The sequence below is a fragment of the Bactrocera neohumeralis genome, chromosome 6, assembly GCF_024586455.1.
Source record: "Bactrocera neohumeralis isolate Rockhampton chromosome 6, APGP_CSIRO_Bneo_wtdbg2-racon-allhic-juicebox.fasta_v2, whole genome shotgun sequence".
NCBI classification, from domain to species: Eukaryota; Metazoa; Arthropoda; class Insecta; order Diptera; family Tephritidae; genus Bactrocera; species Bactrocera neohumeralis.
The window spans coordinates 33,222,092-33,247,916 of record NC_065923.1 but is presented as its reverse complement, the minus strand read 5'-3'; the positions used below and the strand labels follow the sequence as shown (position 1 = coordinate 33,247,916).

Sequence of the window (25,825 nt, the reverse complement as noted above, 5' to 3'; positions counted from 1 at the left end):
ATTCGTATATTAGTTTCCAATTTTAAGGTATTTTCCACATTTTTCCAAAAGAAATCAAAGAAGTGAGTAAGTTAAGACTGCTCTTCGATAAATTTCATGTAGTTTCCAATTAATCATCGATTTCTTGCTCTGTCATAATCAATATATGCAACGAACACGTTTTGTTTTTGTTGTTATTTGCATCATAAAATCAGTTGTTTTACAGAAATATGTAAATTGTCGCGTTGACATTAGTACAAAAGTTTTAATATTCAATTTATGCCATAAAATAAACATATGTGCATACATTTGTATGTATACAAGCGACACTATTAACACGATCAGCTTGATTTTGCATTTTTAATGCCGCTAGCGCCAATACATATACATACATAAATGCAATTATATAAGAAACTCATTTCAGTATAATTCAATTAAATTTATTTTGTTAAATTTTTGTATTTCTTCTAGTAAATTTATTGAGAGATTTATTTATTACTTTTTTTATATTCAACAATACTGCCGGCTAGCAGTTTGCACCGCAGCTTTGTGACATAAAACTGTGGTAGTCAATATGTGGCACATTTGCATATAAAGCGCTGTATTAGCGCGGCAATTTATATGTATATACATACGTACTACATATTTAGTAAAGCTAGCGAAGGCGTTTGTATGCACATACATTTGTATACTGTTTGTATGTATGTAGGTGCAGAAATTAATTCGATTTATAAAAAAGAAACCTGCTTATAACCCGCTGTGAACTAATGTCTGTCTGGTGGCTGCATGCTAATACTAATGCTTACTACTTATCAAATAGCACTGTATATGGTTCGGGGGTGTTTGTCGCCGCTTTGTGCTAACATGATCAGTTTCTCGCTCATGTTAATGCGCTGAACCATACCATTTGCGGTTTTAAATTGTATATTAACAACATGGCGATTAGTTCGAAGCTTAATTGTGAATAATAAATAATGCCGCAAATCGTACAAAATTATCTTTCGTCTAATATATGCACGAAATAGATATATAAACACACATATGTATGTATATACCTACTTTTGCAATAAATATATGCAGTAATATTATAAATGTAAACATTAAAGTTATTTGTTAAGTAGTTATATGGGGAGGGGAGAAATATTAGTTCACGCTCCAATTATAATTTGCCGTGATCGCGAATATATTTATGAGTTTAGAAAGCAGTTTTCGATTTTTTTGGTGTTTTGGTGTTCATTTTTGTTCATTTGGTGTTCGATTAGCAGTATAATTATAAAATATAATATATTATTCGGCATATTATTGAATATAATATCTAAAGTTTGAGGTCAAAATTTATTTATAAATATTTTCGTAAAAAATCGCAATTTACAAGAAAACCTATAGTAATACATTAACCTACAACATTTTAAAGTATTAAAAATATTCTTGGAACGCTTAGAGTCTTTAATCATTCAAATCATATATCATATATCTTTAAAGTCCTGAAAATTAATTTTTTGTAATTTTTTACTTGAAAATTTGAAGCTTGGACACTTAAGGAGCTATGTCAATTTCAAAAAATCGCTTTTTATTTTTGCTTATACATACATACATATATCCATTGTAAATGTATTTGAGAATATTCTCCGAAAATTTATTGAAAATTAAGTGATCAGGCAAATAGTTTCGGAGGCAGCTCCGTATTTGTAAGAGTGAGTAGACTTCAAAAAGGCTTAACCATTTGACTTAAAATTTTTTTATGGCCCTCTTAGATTTTTTTTGCAAATAATGATCAAAGAACTGAGATTTTTAACAACAATTTCGATTTTTTAAGTCACTCTATAATTGTTTTTCACAAAAAATTACTTTTCGTTGGGAAACGATTTTGATGAAAATTTGAATTTCTTTAGTCAATTTAAGGTGTAAATTTATATTTTCATAAAAAACGATTTATTTTGGGACGCATGCATATTTTCAAAACGAAAATGTTTTGATTTATAATAATAGTAAGTATTTTTTTGATTTTTGGATTTGAAATTTTAAGTAGAAAAGTCTTCCTCAACGCCGGCTACCATTTTGCGAAGGTCCGCTTGGAGGTCGAAAAGGGAATCAAGGGAATCAAAAAGTGCTCAAATTCACTTATTATTGAAGTTTATGTATACATACATACATTCAATTCTATAAATATTTTTTTTTTTTAGTTATGATATATTTATTTTTTTAAAATTCCATAAAAAAATCAAAAAAAGTCGTCATTAACCTAAACAAAACTGAATCTTATATTCACACCAATTTAATATAAATCTTTAATAGCGAAAATGGTTGCCTCCAATAACATTGCACTTCACCGTTGACATAACAGCTGTTAAATTCAGTTGACAGCTGTAGACACGCTACGCTTGGCATCTGCCGACTGCTGATTACCAAAATGACAACTCACTTGTATAAAGATATACATACATACATATGTATGTAGCTGCAACGCGGACGTGGCTCACTGCCTCTAATTAGTTAGCGACACAGATATAAGCACATAGATCACGCATCCCGAACGCGTTCCACAGCATAAATCATCCAGCTGTAATTAGTCATTTATATGGCATTGACTTTCCCTTTCGAGGAAGCCAACTAGCGCACCTTTAAATGCGTATAATTTTCTTGAGCTGCCAGCACGCTGCCAGCGCAAAACAACAAACACAAAATATGCTATAAGCAAAATGTTTAAGAAGACGCCACAGTGGCAAGAGAAAAAGTGTCAAATTGTCGCAGGGAAATCATTACTTTGACACAGGCTGTCAAGTGGCTGTCACTTGCTGCTGTTGCTGTTGCCGCCACGCAAAGGAGATGCGCGCATAATCACACACTACACACATACATACAAAACGCACATTTATCATATGCTGTGTATTTATACGCAAATGTTTATCGGTATGTACGTGTTGAACGTGCCGCTAAAATGCTAAAATACCCATAAGACACATTGAAATTTCCCTTGACACTCGCGGCTTTTTCGTGTCTTCCGATATCATTGCGCGCGCTCCAGTTTGTTTTTGTTGGGGGTGAATTTCAAAGGCACCGCCGTCACTGTCGCATTTGCGTTACACTTGCTTTGTTGTTTGGGTTTTTGTTGTTGTTGCATATTTGCCACATCTTATTATTGCCTTATTAATAAATTTGTCAACACGCGGATGACAGCTCACTTGAAATCGGAAATAAGTGCAGATGTTGCAAGGCGACGGTGAGAATGGCGGCATGGCGAGCGACAAAGGCAAGTGGCAAGCGACAGCGGAATAAATATACATATAATATTTATAAAATTTCGGGTGAAAAGCAAAGGATGTAAGGACATGCTTGTCAGTAAAATAAAATTATTCCAGTTTGTGCTTTTAAGAGTGGGCGGAATTGATTGATTTTTGAATGAAAATATTTTGAAAACAGATTCTTATATTTACATATGTATATATTTTATATGTATTTATGTATGTATGGACACACAAACACTAATATACATACATATGAATGTATGTACATGCCTTGGCACATTTCTCAGCGATATTGCATTGCTCGCGCTCATTGCTGCCACATTACACCGCCCATTTGTTTATTTAGTCACCATCAAATTGCTTTTGTGGCATGAAAACATTTTCGAAAATTCCAACTAAATAAAACCGAATTTCTTGCAGCGCAGCAACGCTACGCACATGTCAAGTGCCTGAGTGATTTGCCTCATTCAGCCAAGTGGGTGCGAATGTACGTCCAATGGCGCCCTCTTAGCTGTCTTATGTTTATCGAAAAATCCACTTTGCACGCATAACTTTTGTTATTGAGTAGTTGTGTTGTTTTTATAGTTGTTGTGGCATACACCAACAAACAGTATTAATTTCGCATTAGTTTGTTTGTATTAATGTGCTTGCTACTTGTCATTGTTGCACACAAATCAACAACGTATAAACTTTTCCACAACAACAACAACAGCAATACAAACTTTATAGTTACTGTTTAAGGGTTGTGTTGTTAATTTTTCCTAGCAAATCGTATTTCTTTCAACAACGAGTACTTGAGTTCTCCGCAACACTCTTTAGCAGCACTCAACGAGTGCAGCATTCAATCGTACTTTAGCGGCGTGAGTGTAAGTGTGTTTGTGTGAGAGAGTTTGTGAATTTTACACTTCTCAATTTTTCAGTTGCACTTGAGAGCATGCAAGGCGCCGAATCGAGTTGAACTGGGCGTCTCCTATGAGTTGAATTGAGTGCGGTTGGAGTAGTAGGCGGGGTATTGCAAAAGGAGTTTACTGTGTTATCCTTTCGGAATGCGCGGATGTAAAAACATGCAATTATCAATTGGAGTTGGATTTAACGTTAACAATTTTTTGTAAGGCATGCAATTTCCTAAAATAATAGTTTTTTATTTTAATTTTTCGTGTCTACATGTTTGAATGTACATATATATGTATGAATATCCAAAATTATACCTAAAGTAATAACAAAAATAATACCCAAAACTATATTTTCTCCAAATCAAGTTTTTCATATGTCCAACGCTGTTGCTCTACGGCGCTTAGCACTGATTTGTCAACTTGTTCCCTCAAGGGTACCCAAACAACCCTAGAAAAAAACTACAATAAAATAGAATAAATTTTTGGCAAGAAAAAAGAGGCCAAATAGATTTTTTGTGTTATTCTGTTAGATAAAAGTTTTTCAATGGAAAGCTTTTTCGTTTATATTCAAAAGTTTATGTTTCCGTTTTTTGTCTCAGTCGGCTTTTGTAGTTCCTTTTACAGTGCACCCCACCCATAATATGTTCACTTTTTGTATAGTCCACTGTATTTTGCAACGCAATTTATATCGTTTGGTTTAGGTATTTTTTGTTATTATGCAATTCGCGTGTGTTAGGCTTCATGAGTGAGATTTCATGCTATGTATTGGTTTGGTAGACAGTTGTGGCGGCTACTTGAATCTGAAGTGTACTATACATAGGCGCGGTTAACAAATCTAATACGATTAAATATATGCAAATATGTATATAATAACTATAAAATTTTGATATTTTTTACTTGAAAGAGCTGCTCTACTTATTTTACACAGTTTGTTACAAAAAGTCGAAAATATTATCAATTATATTAGGGTGGGTCAAAATTATTTTTAATGGATTTATAATGAATTTGGGCAAGATGTTATGGAACAGAGCTTAACTCTCAATTAACAAATTACGATTTTTTGCTAAGTCGCTAAGCTCAAACATTTTTCGAGGTCAAAGTTCAACCTTAAATCATAAAAGATAATTTTACAATTTCTATATTCTTTCAAATGAAACAATTCCTCAAAATCAAGAAACATTTTATTTGTGCTAAAATTTATTGAATTTTTTGGATGTTATGAGCACTATGCTTATTAGTACAAATTCATAAATTGTGAAATACCCTAATTTACATACTGGCGCTAATCTATAGATATTACATTTATGCGCGTTTATATAACCACCTCTCACTTTTCAACAGAATACGATACTAAGCAAGAAAAAAATATTTAAAAAAAAAATAAAAAAATAAAAATATGCGTGTATACATTTATTGCCACATTCGAAATCCACCAATAAAAAAAAACATATAAATACTTAGATATAAATCGACAAGTCGCAGCAGGCAATATACATGTGAACCCCAGAGAAGCCACTGACAATGGCAAGGTGAGCAAAGTTTTGCAGCATTTTTGACCAGCATTGTTGCGTTCGCAGGCGAAGTGTTGGCCATGTGGGCTCGACGGAGATAGGCACGAAAAGTATGCTTAAAGCTTGTAAAACACTAAACGTTTACCAAAACGAAAAATGCGCACAATTTTGTATATGAGGATATAGCTGTATTTTTCAATAAAATTTTAGCTTGTCGTTTGGTTTAACATTTCACTATTTCACGCAAGATTGTGTCAATGCCGAGAATATTTTTTTACAGTTATTTTGTCTACGCTTGTCGCACATTTGCTCATTTTATTATCACCGTCGTTAATCGAAGCAGTCGAATACGCAGGCAAACATTGACATTAATACAGCAACTACAACAACTTTGAGAAAATATTTGACGCAAAATATAAATATGTATGTATGAATATAAATAAGCGTGTCACATAAGCGTCGGGTTAAAGTGGCACAGCATGTGGCGGCGTCAGCACAACATGAGTATGTCGTTGCATTAGTGAAAAAAAGGTGCATGCACCTCAAACTGAATAGTTGACACACAATACAATTTGACCGAAACTACAAGTACTACAAGTCATTTAGCAAATCACTGGCACTCATTGGCTTTATGTCAAACAACCATACACACTCAAATACACGTCACTAAGTGCATACAATTCGCCTGCAATGCTTACCCTGTAAATGTGTCTGCAACATGTCGTTGCTATGAGCGTCAATGCCGACGCTATATCTGTGTGGCGCATCAAAAATGCAACGTCTAATCGCAAGCGAAACAGTAAATACATTTTTGTTGTTGTTGTAAGTATTACAGTTGGCAAAACATTGTTGGTGTTGCTGTTGTTGTTGTGGAAACCTACTCCACAACGGGCATACTGGCATTTACTGAATGAATTGGTGTGCCATTGCAACATCATTGGTGCAACTGGCATTTCAATGCGCTGCGTTTGCACCTTATCAGCACTGGTGGCATCTCGTTTAAGTCTGCTACACAGTCTGGAAATGTGAATTGTGTCTGCGTCTGCGTTTTACAATTGTCGATTGTCGGCCGATTGTTGTACAACGGATTTGTCTGCTTACACTTCTCTTCTTCTTCCTCTTCAGTTTTCCACATTCTGAGCGCGTCTGCGCAAAACGAGTTTTGATTTCCGGTCGATTTTGTCTGACGCTTGTTGTTGTGATCTGAAAATTTTGTCAGACAAAAACTCAATTCTTGGTGAAGAAACTGAAAATTCGCTTCTTGCAACATGCACCTTTGCCATGACCTCAATGAGCGGCTGTTTAGTAACGAGGAACCCTTTATTCTCATTGAAATTCTAAAACCATGTTAGAAAAAAATTTGAAAACTTTTTTTTAGAAAATTAGACTGAAGATTGTTGCTCTATGGTGACTGATTCGATCCTATATCTAGTTTCTCGACTCCCGGCGACCCTCGGTAGTGTTCTGAAATATCTTTTGATTTATTCAATGAACTAGTAGATGACAAAAACTTACTGTGACATGAATATATGTACATACATTCTATTTTTATTATTGCTTTATTTTTGTTGTTTTTTTGCAAATAACACTTGCATGCCAATAATTTACGTAAGTACGCCATTTCATACGGTTTGCAAATCAAATCGCTGATAAGCCCGACCAGATCTGTTTACTTACACGAAACACCAATAACATTAACAGCCTTTTAGTATACATATCAATGTTATATGCGTTAAACAAGAACAAAATTAGCACTGCTGGACCACACAACGGCACACGACGTCAGTAAAAGCAACACTCAAACGAACAGCACTTCGGCGAGTTGAGCAAAATGCAGTTAAATAATGAAATAAAAAACACAGATCACAATAATAGCAACAAAAAATTGAAGAAATATCAAAAACTGTAATCTGAGCATACAAAAATGAGCAAACATACATACATACATACATAGCGCAGGGAGACAACAGAAATATGCTAATACTGCAGAAGTGGTTGTATGCAAATGTCAATGCAGTTGTTTGGGGTAGAGAGCGACGGCTGTAGCTGGGATAGGCGGAGAAGTGGTATTTATTTAAATAAATTAATTTGAAATATTTTCGCAATAAACGGCAATCGTAGGTAGCTAAAAGATCAAAAGTGGAAAAAATATAAGCAATGAGAAAGTGTCGAATCGCAAGAAAATATTTCATATGGGGCAGAAACGATTGCAATAAAAGAGTGAAAAGTGACAAAACAAAAAGGTGTAAAAGAATTGAAACAACAATGAAATGCGTGTCGACTGTTACGCACATGCACATACATACATTTGTAGATACATAAATACATATAAACACATTCCCATATGTACATATATATTTATAAAAGCACATACAAAACGCATGTTGCAAGCTTGTCGGCGGCTGCTCATTCATAAATCCGATACGATACGGAGTAGCAGAAGCTGCGTGGTGAACACAATAACAACAAAGTGCCAACAATACCAGCATAAGTTCAACTTACAAAGCAGCAACAACAGCCATAGCAGTATTTATGCGAAATTTATCACATTTGCAGCAAATAAATTCTGAATGCAAGCGCGAATATCTAGCAGTGTCGATCTATAGCCACAATACTTGGGTTTGCTGTACGGCTAATGCCACTGTTGCCACATACTGGTAGCAATTTTATATGCAGCTCGAACATGTCAACAAACATAAGCGTGCTTTAGTTGTTTTAAAAGTGTGTGTGCTTATGTGTGTGCGCACTTTTAGTAGCTGTACGCTTTCAAAGTAACACAATATTTTTTACAAACAACAACAACAGCGGTACTAAGCAAAAAAAAAACAATAATACAACAATATACCACATTTGCTCAAGTTGCTGATCATTGTTGTTGATGTTTTTCGCCAGGTTAGTGTTATTATTACCAGCACATTGTTTGTTGTTGTCAAAAGAATAACATGGCAGAGAGTACAGCGCAGCACCCAAGCAACAGCAGCAGCAGCAACATGTCGAAAGTTGTTAATGTTTATCACAGACTCGAGTATTTAGTACTTCATATTTTGTTGTTGTTGCTGCTGTTATACTGACTCAAGTGTTGTTGCTATCTGGCTGACCAGCAGCGCAAAGGTCTCAAGAGGCTACAACAAACTTGCATCATGCGCTGTACATTCCTCAACACCAACAGCAGGCCAGCAGGCAGTATATTATTATTTGTTGCTTTTTTTGTTATTTCGTTTCTCTGCTTATTGCTGCAACACCGCGTGTCGCTTGAAGGACGTGCAACAGTAGCTGTTGTTCTGTTACTCTAGCTGCCTGTGTTATTGTTGGCACTACAATTTATGTTGTTGCTGCTACGCATGCACTTCTGGCCGCGTTGAGTGGTTGTTGCATGGCTTTTTGCTTTTTGTCTGTTGCGTTTGTTCGTAATAGCAGTTGTAGTAGCAATGGTAACAACAACAACTACATGAGTGAAATTTATATCAACGCATTAAAATCAAATCACGCAATAAATGTGTTCAACGTGTTGTTAATTTTGCTTGCTGTTGTTGCTCCTTTGGTTACGTTACGATTACACGCTTTCGCGCACGCACTGCAGAAAACGCAGCTGTTGGCGAATTGAATACAGGGTGTGTTAATGGTAATGCGCGAATCGCTTTAATAAAGCTTGAGAGAATTTTAGATTTAGTATTAATTTTCACAACAATAATTTTTTAATTTTTTTTTTTGAAAGGAGTGTTACAGAAATGTTAAAAAATTTTATAATGTTAAAATTTATTACAAAACATTAGAAATATTGAAATCCTAATTTTTTTATAATTAAATTTATTCGAAAAAATTTCAGTTTTTTTGAAAGGAATGTTACAGAAATATAAAAAAATTTTATAATGTTAAAATTTATTAAAAAATATTAGAAATATTGAAATTCTTAATTTTTTTTTTTAATAAAATTTATTCGAAAAAATTGCATTAATTTTTATGAGCAGGCAACTCGGTCGCTTAAGTCGTACCTTAATATTTAAGCATATTTTTCTCGAAACTATGTTTTAAGTTTTTATTAGAAAATCAGTCAAACGATTTATCTACTTAATTTTAGACGTGAACTTCTTTCAAGTGAATTAGTGATGAAGTGATTAAAAACTCAAAATTTAGAATTGTTCGTTAAAAGAAAATCGAAAAGTAGCCGTAGTAGTGGCTATCTTGAGTATAAGTACATGCTATTTTTCCTCTCTACTTCAAAATATTAAATCAATATTAATTCAATAAATGTCCAAAATTCAAGCTTCTAACCTAAAACACTCCCTTAATTAATTATTTTCAATAATTTAATAATTTGAATTATTATTAATAATTAATTAATCAAAATTACATCAACGTCTATCGTCTCCATGTTTTTTTTTCTTATTTTTCTAATACTTATATTTTTTATTTCCTTGCGCCAAATGTCAATTAACACAATGTTTATTGTTATCAGCAGCGCCAACGCACAAGCCGTCATATGACGCGGTTGTGTGTCTTTCCGTTTGTTATACAACTAAGTGTTTATTAATAAGACAATCTACTAATTCTCATTCAAAGAAAATTGCGCCTTTTGTGGTGCGCAGTAATTAATTTGTTACTTTTGTGAAATTATAATCAGCAAATGCATACACACGTATAAATGTATTGTTCAATTAGACAACAACAGCAGACATAAGTGTCACTATAAAGCGATAATTGTGCAAGTACAATGAAATTAACATATATTTCAATAAATTTATTGTTATATACACAAAAAGCTTGTCTTAACAAATCTTACAACAGTGCCGCGTTGCGCGCTGCGCCCTTTGCCGCCTAATTGCGGGGCAGCAAATAACAAGTGTGTGGTTAATTGGCTTGTTAGAATTTATGTACTCATTATTTTATTTCAATTATCACTTGCCGAGTGTACGCGCCCCACCATTTGATGCCATTCAATATTATTTCTATAAAATTGTACAATTATAAATATTTATACATACATATATATGTACATATGTAGATACTCATGGTGTATACGTAAGTCCATGGTAGATCTATAAAAATCCCGTGTGGATGGCATAACATCAAATCAAATCAATATAATATAAAATCGTACACTTTTGACAATCGCGCCAATATATTCTTGTCATATTTATGGGGTCAAGCGAATGACGCATGCAACAATGTAGCACCGTTGCCCCCCACTATCGGCCACTGACGCAATCAGCGCTGTTCTAAGCACTGCTAATACGCGTTGTGTGCAATACGTAAACTTATATATGTATGTATATGTTGTACATGTATAAATGCATTAGGGTGGGCAAAAAAAAAATTATATAACTTTTCTTCGCAAATAAATGTCACAAATTGTATAACATAATAAAATTACTAATTTTTATCATACATGTATAATATTAATGTATTAGGGTGCGCAAAAAAAAAAAAACTTTTTTTTTAACTTTTTAATTTTTTTTTCCTAAATACCGTAAGAAATGTCACAAATTGTATAACATAATAAAATTTTTAGTTTTTTTAATACTTTTTTATACTTTTCCAACTTATTCTATAAATGTCTATATACTACATTTTCGACTTTTTTGTAGTTGGTTACTTCCATAAAAGGTTCCATAAAAAGGATTTTCATTTTCTCTATACAATAATTTGTTCAAAGGCATTAATGGCCCGAAAAAAGTTTAAAGTGTTCTGTATTATTTATATTAGAACCAACCTAATAATATGAATATTTAAACCACAAATTTCACTAAAAATCTTTTACGTCATTTCGGCAGATATTTTCACGATATTCAACGGAATATGCAACAAATTTTTGTTTTTTTTGGCTCACCCTTATATACATACATATGTATATTAAATATGTTGAACACATAGTACTTATGTGTATCAATATACTTCTGCTGCGCTTCTCAATAACTTATTGTACGTAATAGGTAATCAGCACGAAAATGTGTTAATTTGTTAAACATGATACTTTCGTGTGTTGAGATCAAGGTTTCCAAAATAAATATTCGAAAATATTATAAACATTGAAAACCACAAAATATGCGATTTTATGTACATTTTTTGTGTTTTATTTTTGTGTTTTTGGTATGAATGAAATGCGTAAGCTACAAATGGCTTATCGCTGCTAAATATTTTTATTTCTAATTCATTTTGATAATTCGCGCGTGTCTCTTTGTTTATGTATTGTACATATATTATTATACCATAATATTAAATAAATTATTTTAATACCTTTCCGCTACTAAAAATAATTAATGATCTCCTTTTGTTGTTGCAGGCTGGTTTGGATTTGAAAGAGAATTTGGTAGCTAGCGGTGCGCCATGGCCCTATCCATCGGTGTACCATCCCTACGATGCAGCGTTCGGCTATCCATTTAATAGGTGAGTTCAAAAAAATTAAGAAAGAAATCGAAAAAAAATGAAAAATTAGAAATTTTGAGAAAAAAATGTTAGAAAGTAAAAAAAAAAATCTGAAAGAAACTTTTCTGAATTTTTTTTTTTAATTTTTAAATTTTTTTTTTTTAAATTAGCAGAATTTTTTTTTAATTTTCAGAAATTTTTTTGTTTTTAAATTAAGAAATTAAATTAATTAGTATTTAAAATACCCAAATTATACATATGTATTTGGTTAAATTTGAGCCGAATTATGTGTTAACTTATGATGTGGTGACGACATCTTAGCAATGTTAGGCGAGAGAAATGCGTCTGAAGTTCATAATTTCTCACTATATATTTTATTTTATTATGAATGAGACATTTGGCAGCCTAACTCTGCATTAAAATCTAAATTTAGAATTTAATTAAGATATACCGTTATTAAAAAAGCACAATGCGGAGTTACAAGATAATTTGTATTTGTGTCACGAGCCCTACAGAACTCCTGCGTATGACAAATTAATAGATCACTTAACGTAAAACTTATATACAGCCTGTAATGACATGATAAAAATTGTGAACGCCCACTTTTCAGGAGCCCAAACTTTTAGTCTCGCTTATATGTTATACATATTTACTGCTAAGGCAACACGCAATGGAAATGAAAATAGTAGACTTTTACCAGTGACATCTTTCAATTAAATAAATCAATGCACTGCCAGTCGTTGGGATACTTAAGTATGTGCCGCATACAACAAGCATATACGCCCAACTCCCGACTTAATAAAGGCGATGGGTACAAATTGAGTGACAACATTTTGCTTTTAATGTATAAATATACTAGCACTGGCAAGCAGCTTTTGCGGGTGACAAATGTAAGTGTAGAGAGCATCCCTTATTGATTGTGTGGCAAGACCCATTTGTTGCAATATACAAATTTAAATGAATAAGTACTATATGTAGGGTTTGAATATTTAGCGGGAAATTCGAGCAGATGATTTTATTGTTTTAAGACTGTAAATCTTAATAAGCTCAGGCTGACAGGCGGTGTCAAGAAAAATGTTGAAAATTAAAGTTGCATGATGGATGGTGGGTGGGTACTGCATACATATACTTATGTAGATATATAGTATACCAGCGAACACGTTGCATTAACATTATAACTATATATAATGTATATGTAGGTATATACTTAATAATGCATCTACATACACATACCTACAAACATGTATGAATTATACTCTGAATAGTGAATATTAAATGAGTCACAAAGTTTGTAGTTTTTGAGATATCCCCCTGAAATTTCGTATACATTATTTTCTTCTCAAGAGCTTGCACATTTGTCGAAACTGCCGTTATTGGAAAACTATAGCATATAGCTGCCATACGAACTGTACCATGGAAATCAAGTGCTTGTATGGAAAACTTTTTTTATTTTATGTGATTTCTTCATAAAATTTATCTAAAGTGATTATTTAAAGCAAAGGTGTATTCTGCGAAGAAATTGTTCAAATCGGATCACTATAGCATATAGCTGCCATACAAACTTTACAATCGGAATCAAGTGCATGTATGGAAAACTTTTTTGGTTGACGAGATATATTGGCTAAATTTGGCATGCATTATTGCCAGTAGTAACAATACAATGTTCAGAAAAATTGTTGAGATCGCGCCACTATAGCATATAGCTGTCATACAAACTGGCTGACCAACATCAAGATAAAGGTCTTCTTATAACCTTTTATGCTTTATAAAATGCAGCTGTGTATAATAAGTAAGCTCCATTGGAGCCGCAGTTAATTTTTTTTCTTCTTTTTTACCGTTATTTTTCTTTATCTAATATTTTGTCGTAATATTTTCCAATATTTTTGTCTTATTGTACCGCCAAACAAAGCACCACATAGATATGTCAATTATCCATAAATACGTAAAAGTAATTATGCGCGTTCAAATAACATAAAAATAAAGGCATTTAACTGCTACAAATGCCGCCGCCGCTAAGAAGTCATTTTACGATCGAAAAGTGAATAAGCCAAGCGGCATATTTTCAGTAGACGGCGCCAGTAGATAAAAATCGTAGAAATCCGCACAAACAAAGAGAAATAATATAAAATGCTTAAATATGTTGAATTACGATTACGTTTGGTTTGTGGTGAACAATTGCGCATGCGCGCCTACGTATCGCCAACCAACCACCCACAGCTTTCTTGTCGCCATGCCAGCGACGTTCTTTGCCACGCACACACAGCCGATTTGCAGCGCCAGTAATTTGTCGATAAGCTTAAATGCTGAATATGCAATTATACAAAAAATTACTATATACATATGTACATACATATGAGATTAATGCCATGAGTGTTTAGCAAAGAAAATACGCAGCAAAATGCGAAAGCGCATGGAGTGAAAATAAAAATACGAAAACTTGAAAATTTTACCTTGAAGATTTGTAATACATTTGTATATGTATATGTTTCTATGTATGTGTGAATGTATATATGCATGTTTGTTTGCTTGCAAGTAGCTCATATGAAATTAAATATTTAAAAACGCATGCAATTAATGTAAGGAAGCACGCGTAGGCGGTCTACATGAGCAGTTAGCTGCATTAGCGCTCCACACCGTCAGCAGCAGGCACTCAAAAACAGAACGCGCTTGGCGCACGTGCAAATGCTTTTGTTGTTGTTATTGTTTTTTTTTGCAGCAGCTATGTATATTTCCTGCCGCCAAGTGACTAACTGCATTGGCAAGCGTCTATAACAGCGCATTAATACACGCACACACACATGCATACATGCATTAATATAAATGCATATTTTATAACACATATGCTCAGGCGCGCATTGTTGTTGCTTGGAGCTGCGTGCTCGGCATGGCTGATGCGGCCAGCAACAGCAATGAAGAAGCATAGCGCTAAAGCCAGTTGCAAGCATGTTGATAAAAGTAGCGGAAAGCATATTTGTATGAATGTAGATATGTTTGTGTGAAAATATATGTATAGTATATGTGTAGATACATATGTATGTATGTATGCATGTGTGTCGATTTATAAAAATCAATTTAAATAAAAATTCAACAATAACACGCGAGCATTTGTACAAATCGAAGTGTGTGTGCTGCATGGCAGAAGCGGTTGAAGTGGCTGCAGCGGCTTAATTCAATGCGCGTAAAATGCAATTGACGTACGTACAAGCCGCGCAACACACAGCACAAGCTCGTAAAGATGTTGATGGATTACAAACAGAGCAACAAATCAAGTGGAGCAGAAGCAACAAAATGCCAAAAAGAAAAAAAAAAACAGCAACAACAAATATGTACATACATGTATATGCAACAAGGCGATTTATAATGCATACCTTAAATCACTGGGCAGGAGTAGAATCACACAGGCGTCGCATGCATGCTTATGCGCTTACATAAATATATCACATAATTACATGGTTAAGTTATGGAATATGAAAAAAAAACATAAAAAGCAATAATTGATTTATTAAATGCAATGCAATAAATAAAGTAGAAACTACAAATTTTTCCATAAGCATGCATGTAATATTATAATAAATTGAATTTACAATTCCTGTGCATAGTTAGAAGATTTCTACATTTCACTTGACACCAATTCACACCTCAACAGACGTCAATTAGACAATTGTAAACATCCCGTCACGTAATGCAAATGCACGAAGCGCTGCAAATCAGCATACATACATACGTACATGCATGTGTATAAACTCATATACATATACACTTCATATAGCTATGTATACATCTATTTGTATGTATTTCCGCATGCGAATAAATTTAACTTAAATATATAAAAATTTATAATATTCTGTTTCGGCCGGAAATGATTGTGCAAACAAAATTATATTGAAACTAAATTAATTTCCTTTCAAAAAAATATGCATTTTAAACTTAAAACTCACTTACGTGACTTGTTGTGTGCAAGATTAGTAAATGTTGGCAAGTGGTGATTGTATTTTTAAGCGCCAAAATTTACATGTAGCAGCATATGGGTAGCAGTTTATAAGCAACACAAGCTTGCAACATATGTAAATATTTTCATATTCAGAACAAGGTATATTAAGTTTGCCACAAAGTTTGAAACACTCGAAAATAATGTTTACAGACTCTATAATGTATATAAATGACCAGCATGACGAGGTGAGTCGATTTAGACATGATCGTGTGTCTGTATATACGCGACTTAGTCACTAAAGTTCGGGAGATATCGATCTGAAATTTTTCGCACATGCTTTTCTCACTAAGAAACTGCAAATTTGTCGTGAGCGCCTTTATTGAACCACTATTGCATATAGCTGCCATACAAACTGACCGATGCAAATCAAGTGCTTGTATGGAAAAAACTTTTATTTGACAAGCTAGCTTCACAAAATTTTGTAGAAATTATTTTCTCAGTCAATAATATAAACCATGAAAAAATTTTTTGGTTCGAACCACTATTGCATATAGCTGCCATACATACTGAGCGATCCAGATCAAAGCTTGTATGGAAAACATTTTGATTTGACAAGATAACTTCACGAAATTCGCCAAGAATTGTAGTCTAAAGCAACGCTATAATATCTGAAAAAATAGTTTAGATCAGATTAATATAGTCTATAGCTGCCATATAAACTGACCGAATCAAATCAAGTGCTTGTATAGAAAACATTTTTATTTGACAAGCTAGCTTCACAAAATTTGGTGGGGATTATTTTCTTAGGTAATAACACAAGCCACGAAGAAATTTTTCAGTTCGGACCACTATCGCTTATACCTGCCATACAAACTGCCGGCTGAAAATCAAGTACTTGTATAGAAAACTTTTTCATTTGAGAAGATAACTTCACGAAATTTAGCAAAAATTATTGCCTAAGACAGAACTACAAACTCCTCAAAAATAATTCACATCAGACATATATAGCCTATACCTGCCATACAAACCGCCCGCGAAAATCAAATACTTGTATAGCAAACATTTTTATTTGACAAGATAGTTTCACGAAATTTGGCAAGAGTTAATGTCCAAGTCAATGCTATAATCTGCAAAAAAATCTTTTAGATCAGACTAATATATCCTATAGCTGCTATACAAAGCGACCGATGCAACTCAAATTCCTGCTTAGGATACTTTTTTTCACTTGCGAAAAGTATTAAAGCTTCGGTGCAAATAATGTTAAGGTTTATTATCTATTTTTTGTAATTATATGTGATCAATTAAGCTTGGACGTTTTCCTGTCAGGTGTCAACACAATTTTTGCTAATCATAAATGCTATTTGCATTTAAAAATTAATAAACAAAGGCTAAGCCCGCAGACGCATGTCGCAACACAAGTAACACCTGTGTGAAACAGCTGTAAAAAGATTAATAAAGTCATATGTATGTATATCTATATAGTAGGAGCAAGTTTGCGCAGTGATTTACAAGTATTTGCGCGTACAACAACAGCTAAATATGCATATATCTACATATATGTGACAATACTGTTTGAGTAATCAAGTCATCAGCCCTGAGTACGCCCCAATTTTGGCTGGTTACTTGCAGGTGTTTCTTTAATGCCAACACTAGGCAGCGATTATATATATATATATGTAGAACACACTTTTAAGGCCTATGCGTCCAATTTCGCTGCCAGTGGCAAGTTTTAAAGCAAAGTTATAAAAGTATATACATATACATTTAAAATGTAGACATATAAAGGTTTTCCGCTGACTTTGCTCAAAATTTGACGCGCTTTTCGCTTAATATTTCATTCACTCTTTATTTTCACATATACATACGTACATATATTATTAAGTTGAAAAAAAAACACCAGCTATGTGAAAAAATATAAATAAGTTGATCATACAAATAGATATGTATTTACAAGTATATCACTCCTATTGACTTGCCACCGCATCTGCTACTCAATTTTGCTAAGTAAAATACAATACCTCGCAACAAGAATGGCCATTACTGGTTGAATGCACAACAACAGCATCGCGGTAGCAACCCATTTTCATGTTACAACAGCAATTATGCGGTCGAAGCATAGCCAATAAAGCCATAACAGCGTTAAACAAACATACATGCGCATACAACAGGGACTTGCAACAAGCCGGAAAATTGTTGCAACACCAAATCTGTATGTAGCGAGCATGCAAGTTAAATTGATACACATATGTGTATATGTATATGCGCACCCAAATAATGGTTACTGCAATAATACACAGATACATACATATGTATGTATATGCATGTGCATATAAATGTGTGTAGGCATGCAAATTGCGAATGGTGGTTTTGCCGTCGGCTGCGCAAGCCGCCCAGCCCACAATTGGCTGATTGACCAACACAGTGGTGAGCAAAACCACAAAAGGCTATAAAAAGCAAATGTGCGCCATCAGCCAAAAGGCGTACAAGCAGGCAGGAATATATACATATATGTATATGTATATGTGTATGTGCATTAGTATATGTGTTTTGTTACAAATTTTGCTTAATTTTGGTGCAACCAAAAAAAACAAAAATGCTATCAGCCAATAAAAACAAAACATATATTTCAGCATACATACATACATATGTATTTGCTACGGCCACATAACCAATAATTTTAGACCAATTTAGCGCCATAACTCTTCTTACACATAATTTGTGAAAATTTTCTCTTTAATCTCCGGATTTTTCTGCAATATTTTTCCTTTTATGCACTTTTTTTGGCCGCGGCGCCTATTAAAAGACCACAAATTGCGCGTAAATGCTGACCGCCATGTTGGTCGCGGCTGCCATGCCAGCCACCACCGAATTTTGTGGTTTGTACGCCAACGCTGATGCCAAGTTTCACGCCTAAGGTGTGGCGCGCGGCTGCTGGTTGCCAGTGTTGCCCACAATATGTAGCATGTAGCACATACGGTTATATACATATAGATGTGTTTATGCCGTGTGTGTCTCATTATGTTGGTTTGTGTCGCCTTTTTGTGCTTAAAATCAATTAAAAATCGTTGCGAATCATGTTATACGTTGTATGTTGCATGTTTAATGTTGTGTGCATTTGTTTTTGTTTTCGCTGATATGTAATTTAATAAGTGTAGCAGCGACAAGCTGCCGTTAATGCAAGGCAAAACAAGTTTTAAAATTGCAAATTCACGTAAAAGCACACAAGAGTTTGTATGTATGTTTGGTCTACGTTGCTCGTGGTGCTGCTTGCAACAGCTGGTTTTTACATTGATTTTGTTGTATTATTGCTGCGCTGTTTGCGACAAGGCAAATTATACAATTACGTACATACATATAACAAAAAGTATGTGAAAGTTTTATTCCCCTTTATTAACGGTAAAGGCTTGTGGCAAGCTTATGTTTTAAAATCTGCTAAAACTACTTTATTAAGTTTCAGCAATATTTTCTATTACTTACAATACTATATAACATATACTTTACAATACATATTTGTGTACTCAAACCTTATGCTATACAGTTACTTTGTATGGCCTCATTTTGCAACATGGCAAAGCGCCACACTGTTTTAATTCTCACCTATCCCCTTGTGTAGCTGTTAATAGTATAAAAATACTTACATTTAACGGCTTTCAAAATACACCATTTACCTTACACCTTCTTAACACATTTTTATCCAATATGGCAACATTGTTATTGCCTCTATGGCACACTTGTATATTAAAATTTCTGCCGCAATGTCTGTTAGACGCTTGAAATTTGCCACGCAGCACATTTTTTAATCGCCTTATGTCGCATTATATTTAATTGTAATCACCTGCACTCAGCCATGTCGACAATATTAAAATCCGCACTTGCACACAGAACCCTGCCAGCCAGCCTAATAACTGTTAACTAAGTATATTACGTAATATATAGTAGAGCATGTTACCGTTAAACTCGCAGCGCCTTAACCTTTTTTCGCTTTTCTCTATTTCCAGCTATGGTGTGGACTTGAATGGAGCACGTCGCAAGAATGCCACCCGCGAGACCACCTCAACATTGAAAGCCTGGTTGAACGAACACAAAAAGAACCCTTACCCCACGAAGGGGGAGAAAATCATGTTGGCAATTATAACGAAAATGACGTTGACGCAGGTGTCGACGTGGTTCGCGAATGCGAGAAGAAGACTGAAAAAAGAGAATAAAATGACGTGGGAGCCGAGAAATCGCGTTGATGACGATGATGCAAATATCGATGATGACGATCACAAGAGCACGGATGATAATGATTTGCTAGGTAAGTTGCAAGTAATGTTAGAAAATAAGAAAAAAATGAAGTTCGTTATACCAATCTCTTTAAAAAAAACCGCTAAGACCTCTCATGCACCTCTTTCTCTTTTACATCATGCGCCTTTATTCTTTTTTACTAATTTAAAAATCCATGTCTTCCTTTCTGCTCTTCTCCACACAGATGCCAAAGACTCTGGTCTGGGCTCGAACGATGACAAAGATCGCTCGAATCGCTTAGGCGACTTGAGTGATCGTCCCGGTGAGAGCAACAATAGCGAATGGTCGGGTTCGCGTCCCGGCTCACCAAATGGCTCACCTGACCTTTATGATCGCCCCATGGGCATGCCCGGCGGTGGTCATCCACTGTTTCATCCCGCCGCGTTACATCATCACTTCCGCCCACCAGCCGGTTCGCCACCCGACATCGCCGCCTACCATCACCATCAACAACAATTGTTGCAGCAACATCAGCAGGCGCAACAGAACTCTTTGCAGGCGGCGAGTGGTGCCGGCAATGTTGGCGGCGGCAGTACAAGCGCCAGTTTAGCAGCAAAACCACGCATTTGGTCGCTGGCGGATATGGCTTCCAAGGATGGCAAAGACTCAGCGGCGAAAGATAGTCCACCGGGCGGCATCGGTTTGCCCGGCAGCAGTCTCGGCGAATTACCACCCACACACCCCGCACTCTACGGTCATCCCGCGCAACATGCCTCACCCGGCAAAATATTGTCACCCTTGGCGGCGCGTATACCAAATTATTCACCCTATGTGCGACCCGATCTGTACCGTGGTTTCTACGGTCCTGCCGGTCTCACCGGACCCTCTCAGGAATTTCTCGAGCATCAGCGTAATTTCAATGCCAGCTTAGCGGCACACAATGGGCTCAGCATGAATCCGCTGCTGTGGAAGGCAGCCGTCACCGGTGGCACGCCCTTCGCGCCACTCAGCCTCACCACCAGCGGCAGTCATCACGCGCCACAACATGTGCCACCACCAGCGGGCGCATCACCATCCGCCTCCAGCACATCATCATCGATTGGTTGCGATGTTGTGCAGCCACCCACTTCGATGAGTCTATCACAAGCACATCATATGGGTCCCATATCGGGCAATTCCACATCCTCATCGAACTCCTCCAATTCGGGTAAATTATCACCGGGCAAACCATGACAGTTGAACGTGTCACCAATGTCGCCGGCGGCAAATGCTACAACAAACACAACAACAGCACCAGCAATGTTGTCCGGAGTGAATGCAACGCTGCCGCAGTCAACGACAGCTGCTACGTCGACTTCGAATTTACTCGTCAGCGCTGCAACGCCTGCACTCACACACACACATACTCATACGCATACGCACACCCTGACACATGTGATACCAGCAGCAGCAGCGGCCGCAGCAGCAGCTGCTTCGTCGCCAATGTCCGCCTTTCGTTCGTTGATCGCCTTTCGCGAACAGCATATGCAACAGCAAGCGCCAAAAGTGACGTTGCGGCCGTAATTCGTGTAACAGCGTATGAGCATTGGCTGAGCGTGGTGAGTAGCAGCATATACATAACTGTCTGTACATGCACACACAAACACGCATGCACGCAGTGTTTGTAGGTGGGCGCATCGAAATTGAGAATTTGTACTATCGGACAATAATTTACATGTGATTTGATAATTTTTAATTGAGAGCAAGCGGTGAGTACAGCCCACTTGAAGACGTTTACACCAAAAAAGTATTTGATTAGCAGAGCAAAAAAAAAAAAACAAACTAAATATGCAAGTATATGAAAATATGTATGTTAAGTTAACAGCATTAGACATTTTCGGCATTTCATTGGTCGAACGAACTCTGTTTTGTCTTCTTTTTCGCTGCTATGTAAATAACACTTGGTGGCAGAAAATTAACAGCAAACATATACTATATACATTTAAAGAAAAAGCAAACTAAAATAGTACACCGGAGTAATAAACAAAATTCAAAGAAATAAAACTTATGCAACAGAGCTTATAGAGAGTAACAGTTAGTAAAAGAAATTGTAAAAAGCACGATACACCGAACGAAAAAATCATGTAAATCAGGCAGCACTTTAGTAACCGTGGGAAAATGTGTTTATACTTAAATAAGCTAAACGCATTTTTGCAGTGTAACGAAGAAAAAAACAAACAGAAAAATTTAAGTATTCGAGACATAAACTACAAATCAGTGAGCAATTATGCAATAAAAAATACGTTTTTAATTTGATTTTATTAATTTTTGATTAATTTTTGCAAGCTGACAGCACACATATCAAAGAGCAGTAAAGCAATGTACAGCGCAGAAAGAAAATATAAAAAAACTTTAAATATTTTTAAGCAAATAATTTTTCAGTGTATGCTTTAACATACCTACACACACATATTTAGTCGTTTAGGTTGTTTTGTATTGTTTTAAGCATAAAACGTTTTTGTTCCTGTCGTTTGTAAAATAATTTATTAAATAAAAAAATAAACATATAAACATTAAATAAATTTATATGCAACTTTAAAGTTGAAAAAAAAAAATCAGCACAATTTTGAAAAATAAAATAAAATTATAGATATAATGAAAGGTGGTCTGCAAACCTTCAAGTGTAGCGCACATTTTTCAAAAGCAAGTGGAAAATGATATTAACATAAATGTATATTTTTTGTAAATTGTAAATAATCGCATGTATACAGAATTTGTGTTTCGTTTAGCACTTACTTAAATACAATAATGATTACATAATTTAACATACCGTGTAGCAGTACTAAATAAGCAATTAGTAATTAGTTAACTATGTATGTATATGTGTTAAAAAAAACAGCAACAAATAAAGAAAACAGCAAAGTAAAAAAACTGCAAAAAAATATGTGAAAAAGTGAATAATTATAGTCATAATGCAAGTGGATAAGTAATGGATTGTAATTTAATGTAATTAATAGACGTATGTACACAACTACATACAAACACACATATATACATATACAATTATATATATATAAAAACGAAGCAGCGTGCAGTATGTATTAAAAATAATTACACTAATGCAATAAGTTAAAGAAAATTATAAAATAGTAATAAATAAATATGTGAAAGCAAATACCGTTGAGCATTCAACGCATTGTACCATTGTAATCGTAGTACTTATAATTTAATTACATCTTACATTAGCAATGCAAAGCTAAACGACGAATGCGCAAATGTGTGAAAATAACAACAACAGCCCCAAATGAGCGCATTGAGTGCAACGGGTGAAATAGCGGGCTTACGCGACAAATTGTATCAAATTGTGAAATCGCTTAAATCGCAAACGGAAAAAAGATGAAAAAACACATATAATATATTTATTGGCTGTAGGTTTGATAAGCAGCAATGCGCGCTATTATCAGTTGTATGACATGCGCTCATTTGTTGATTTGTGGAAAATGGCAAAAGTTTTAGAATGTTGTTTAAGCAGCGTTACGCATAAAAAACACTCATTAACACACATATATGTATATGTATTGTTATATTAATACACATACTTACATGCACTTGGCCACAAAATTCACATTTGTACAACCATACATACATTCGCACGCGCTCATAGTGAGGCATGTTTATTATGTAATGACAGCGTAATGGCAATGGAATGCAGTACTTAGTTGCAATATGAAAATTTTATCCCAAAATAAAAAAGTATAAATGCATAAAAAAATAAAAAAATAAAATTAAAAAATAATAAATAAAACAGATATGAAAAATTTAAATTTGATCTTTATTTTCTTTAAATTAAGCGGGTGGGGGGAAAGTCGAGATGTTCTGACTTTGACATTGAGTTGTTGGTCCTACGACTGCTTTTTTGTGGGCTGTGGATGTCCTATAAGGGGTGAGGCGGGTTACAGGGATTTAAAAAAATCGTAAAAATGAGCTTCGTGGAAAGTAAAACTGAGCACTGGTTTATCTAAAAACGAAAAAGTAAAAAAAAATTTTTGGTTGTTCATGAGTAAATCTCGTAATTGGACGAAGGAAAAAAAATTAATTAATATTTCAACAAAGCAAAAAAATATTTATTGGGCAATGATCGCCCATTATTTAGCTACCGGTTCAGTAGTGCGAAGGTTCGAGGCCTTAAAAAAGATGTTTATTTATATATACATACAGTTATGTGAAATATAATAAGGACAGGGATGCATAAAAACAAAACAAGAATAAAATTGTAGCAAGTCATCAAAATTTCCGCCGGTTAACGGCATTTTTTTATCACTCCTTATTTATAAAAACAGATTCTGTTAGACAAATTTGCACACATTTCGTTAATAGCCATTTTGTTCTTAACAAAGTCCGCAAGCAGTTGTGCGATTTAATAAGGACAGCGTGCTTTTTAAAAACAAAAACGAAAATAGTTTTACTAAAATGTGTTTTTTTGCAGATAGAAGGCAAAAGTAATTCTTTTAGATTTAATATCAGTCAATTAAAACCAGGTTTTCCTTTTTATTGCATCGATATGGGAAAGGATAAGCACTGCGATCCGAAAACTCGAGACCATATTAAATATTTAGTGAAACAATGAAATTTGTACAGAAAAGTTGCGAATGAAGAATGCTTCCAAAACACTGGTTGAACGATGTCTTATTTATTACACCCAGCTTCTTGCTGAGCGCTAAGTTAGGCGAACACGGTACGTGGGAGACTAGTTCATGGCGTAATTCCTGCAATATGATGAACGAAACAGATGCTGAAAGAAGGAGAGTGATCGAAACTTTGACAATATTTCATTTAATCTTAGTATTCTTATGCATGAATAGAGATATTTTTGGGTATGGCGCGTGTCTTAAAATCAAGGATCTATACCGAAATCAGACTCTTACTGTAAAAAAGCTGAAATTAACAAGGGTTAAGTTAGTAGATCGATCCGAGCAAGCTTTATGTTTGGAGAGTTTGAAATGCCGGTCTATTCTGAGAGCTAAAATTTCTCACTAATTGTTCAAAATACCCACGCAAATCGACAAAGCGCTCTGAACCCATCACAATTTTCTTTGAATGTCTAATGTCAGTTTCGGTTATATCTATATTCTAGTTCGCCGAAGATATGACTGCCGAGATGTTTCAACCTCAGTCGTACAATTGTGGAGAAAGCGCCTGGGTACTTCCACCCCACCCCTTCATAGGACTTGCTTGCGACAAGCTTCTTGGCCCTACCGCATGAATGCTTACTGCACAGTATCCAACAAAAATCCATATGACTGTGCAAGATGAAGTGTACTAAAGGCAAGGGATCCAGAAGATCTCTTGTGTACAACTCTAGGCCAAATGGATCTTACAATGTGAGCGGGGCAAGTGTGCCGCTTCAGCTAGCTTATCGCCTCTGCAGCTATTCCGCTATGACCGGGCATCTAATCGATTCTAATCATGAAGCTTCGTCTACTGCCACCTTAGTAGCAGCCATTACTGCCTGTAAACCACTACAGTAGTCCGGTAGCCTTAAGCTAAGATTAACGAAGAGCACTTTACATAAACCAACGAGAGCCGCTCTTTGGACACATTCAAACTTCTTATCAAGTGTAGTCTTTCGGAGCGTCCTCCACCAGACGAATACACCGTGGAACAGTATTGTTAATATTGTTCCAGAAACCAAAAGAC

General features: G+C 35.0%; 1 protein-coding gene across 2 annotated transcripts in view; it reads left to right on the top strand.

Moving 5' to 3' along the window:
• Positions 1 to 23,952, top strand: part of LOC126761039 (homeobox protein araucan) — a 165,151-nt gene extending 141,199 nt beyond the window's left edge. For both annotated transcript variants that reach the window (XM_050476929.1, XM_050476930.1), the window contains exons 3-5: positions 11,909 to 12,012; positions 19,921 to 20,219; positions 20,394 to 23,952. In XM_050476929.1, the coding sequence (XP_050332886.1) occupies positions 11,909 to 12,012; positions 19,921 to 20,219; positions 20,394 to 21,382 (1,392 nt within the window). In that variant the 3' untranslated portion in view covers positions 21,383 to 23,952. The remainder of the gene's footprint in view (positions 1 to 11,908; positions 12,013 to 19,920; positions 20,220 to 20,393) is intronic.
• Positions 23,953 to 25,825: the final 1,873 nt, after the last annotated feature.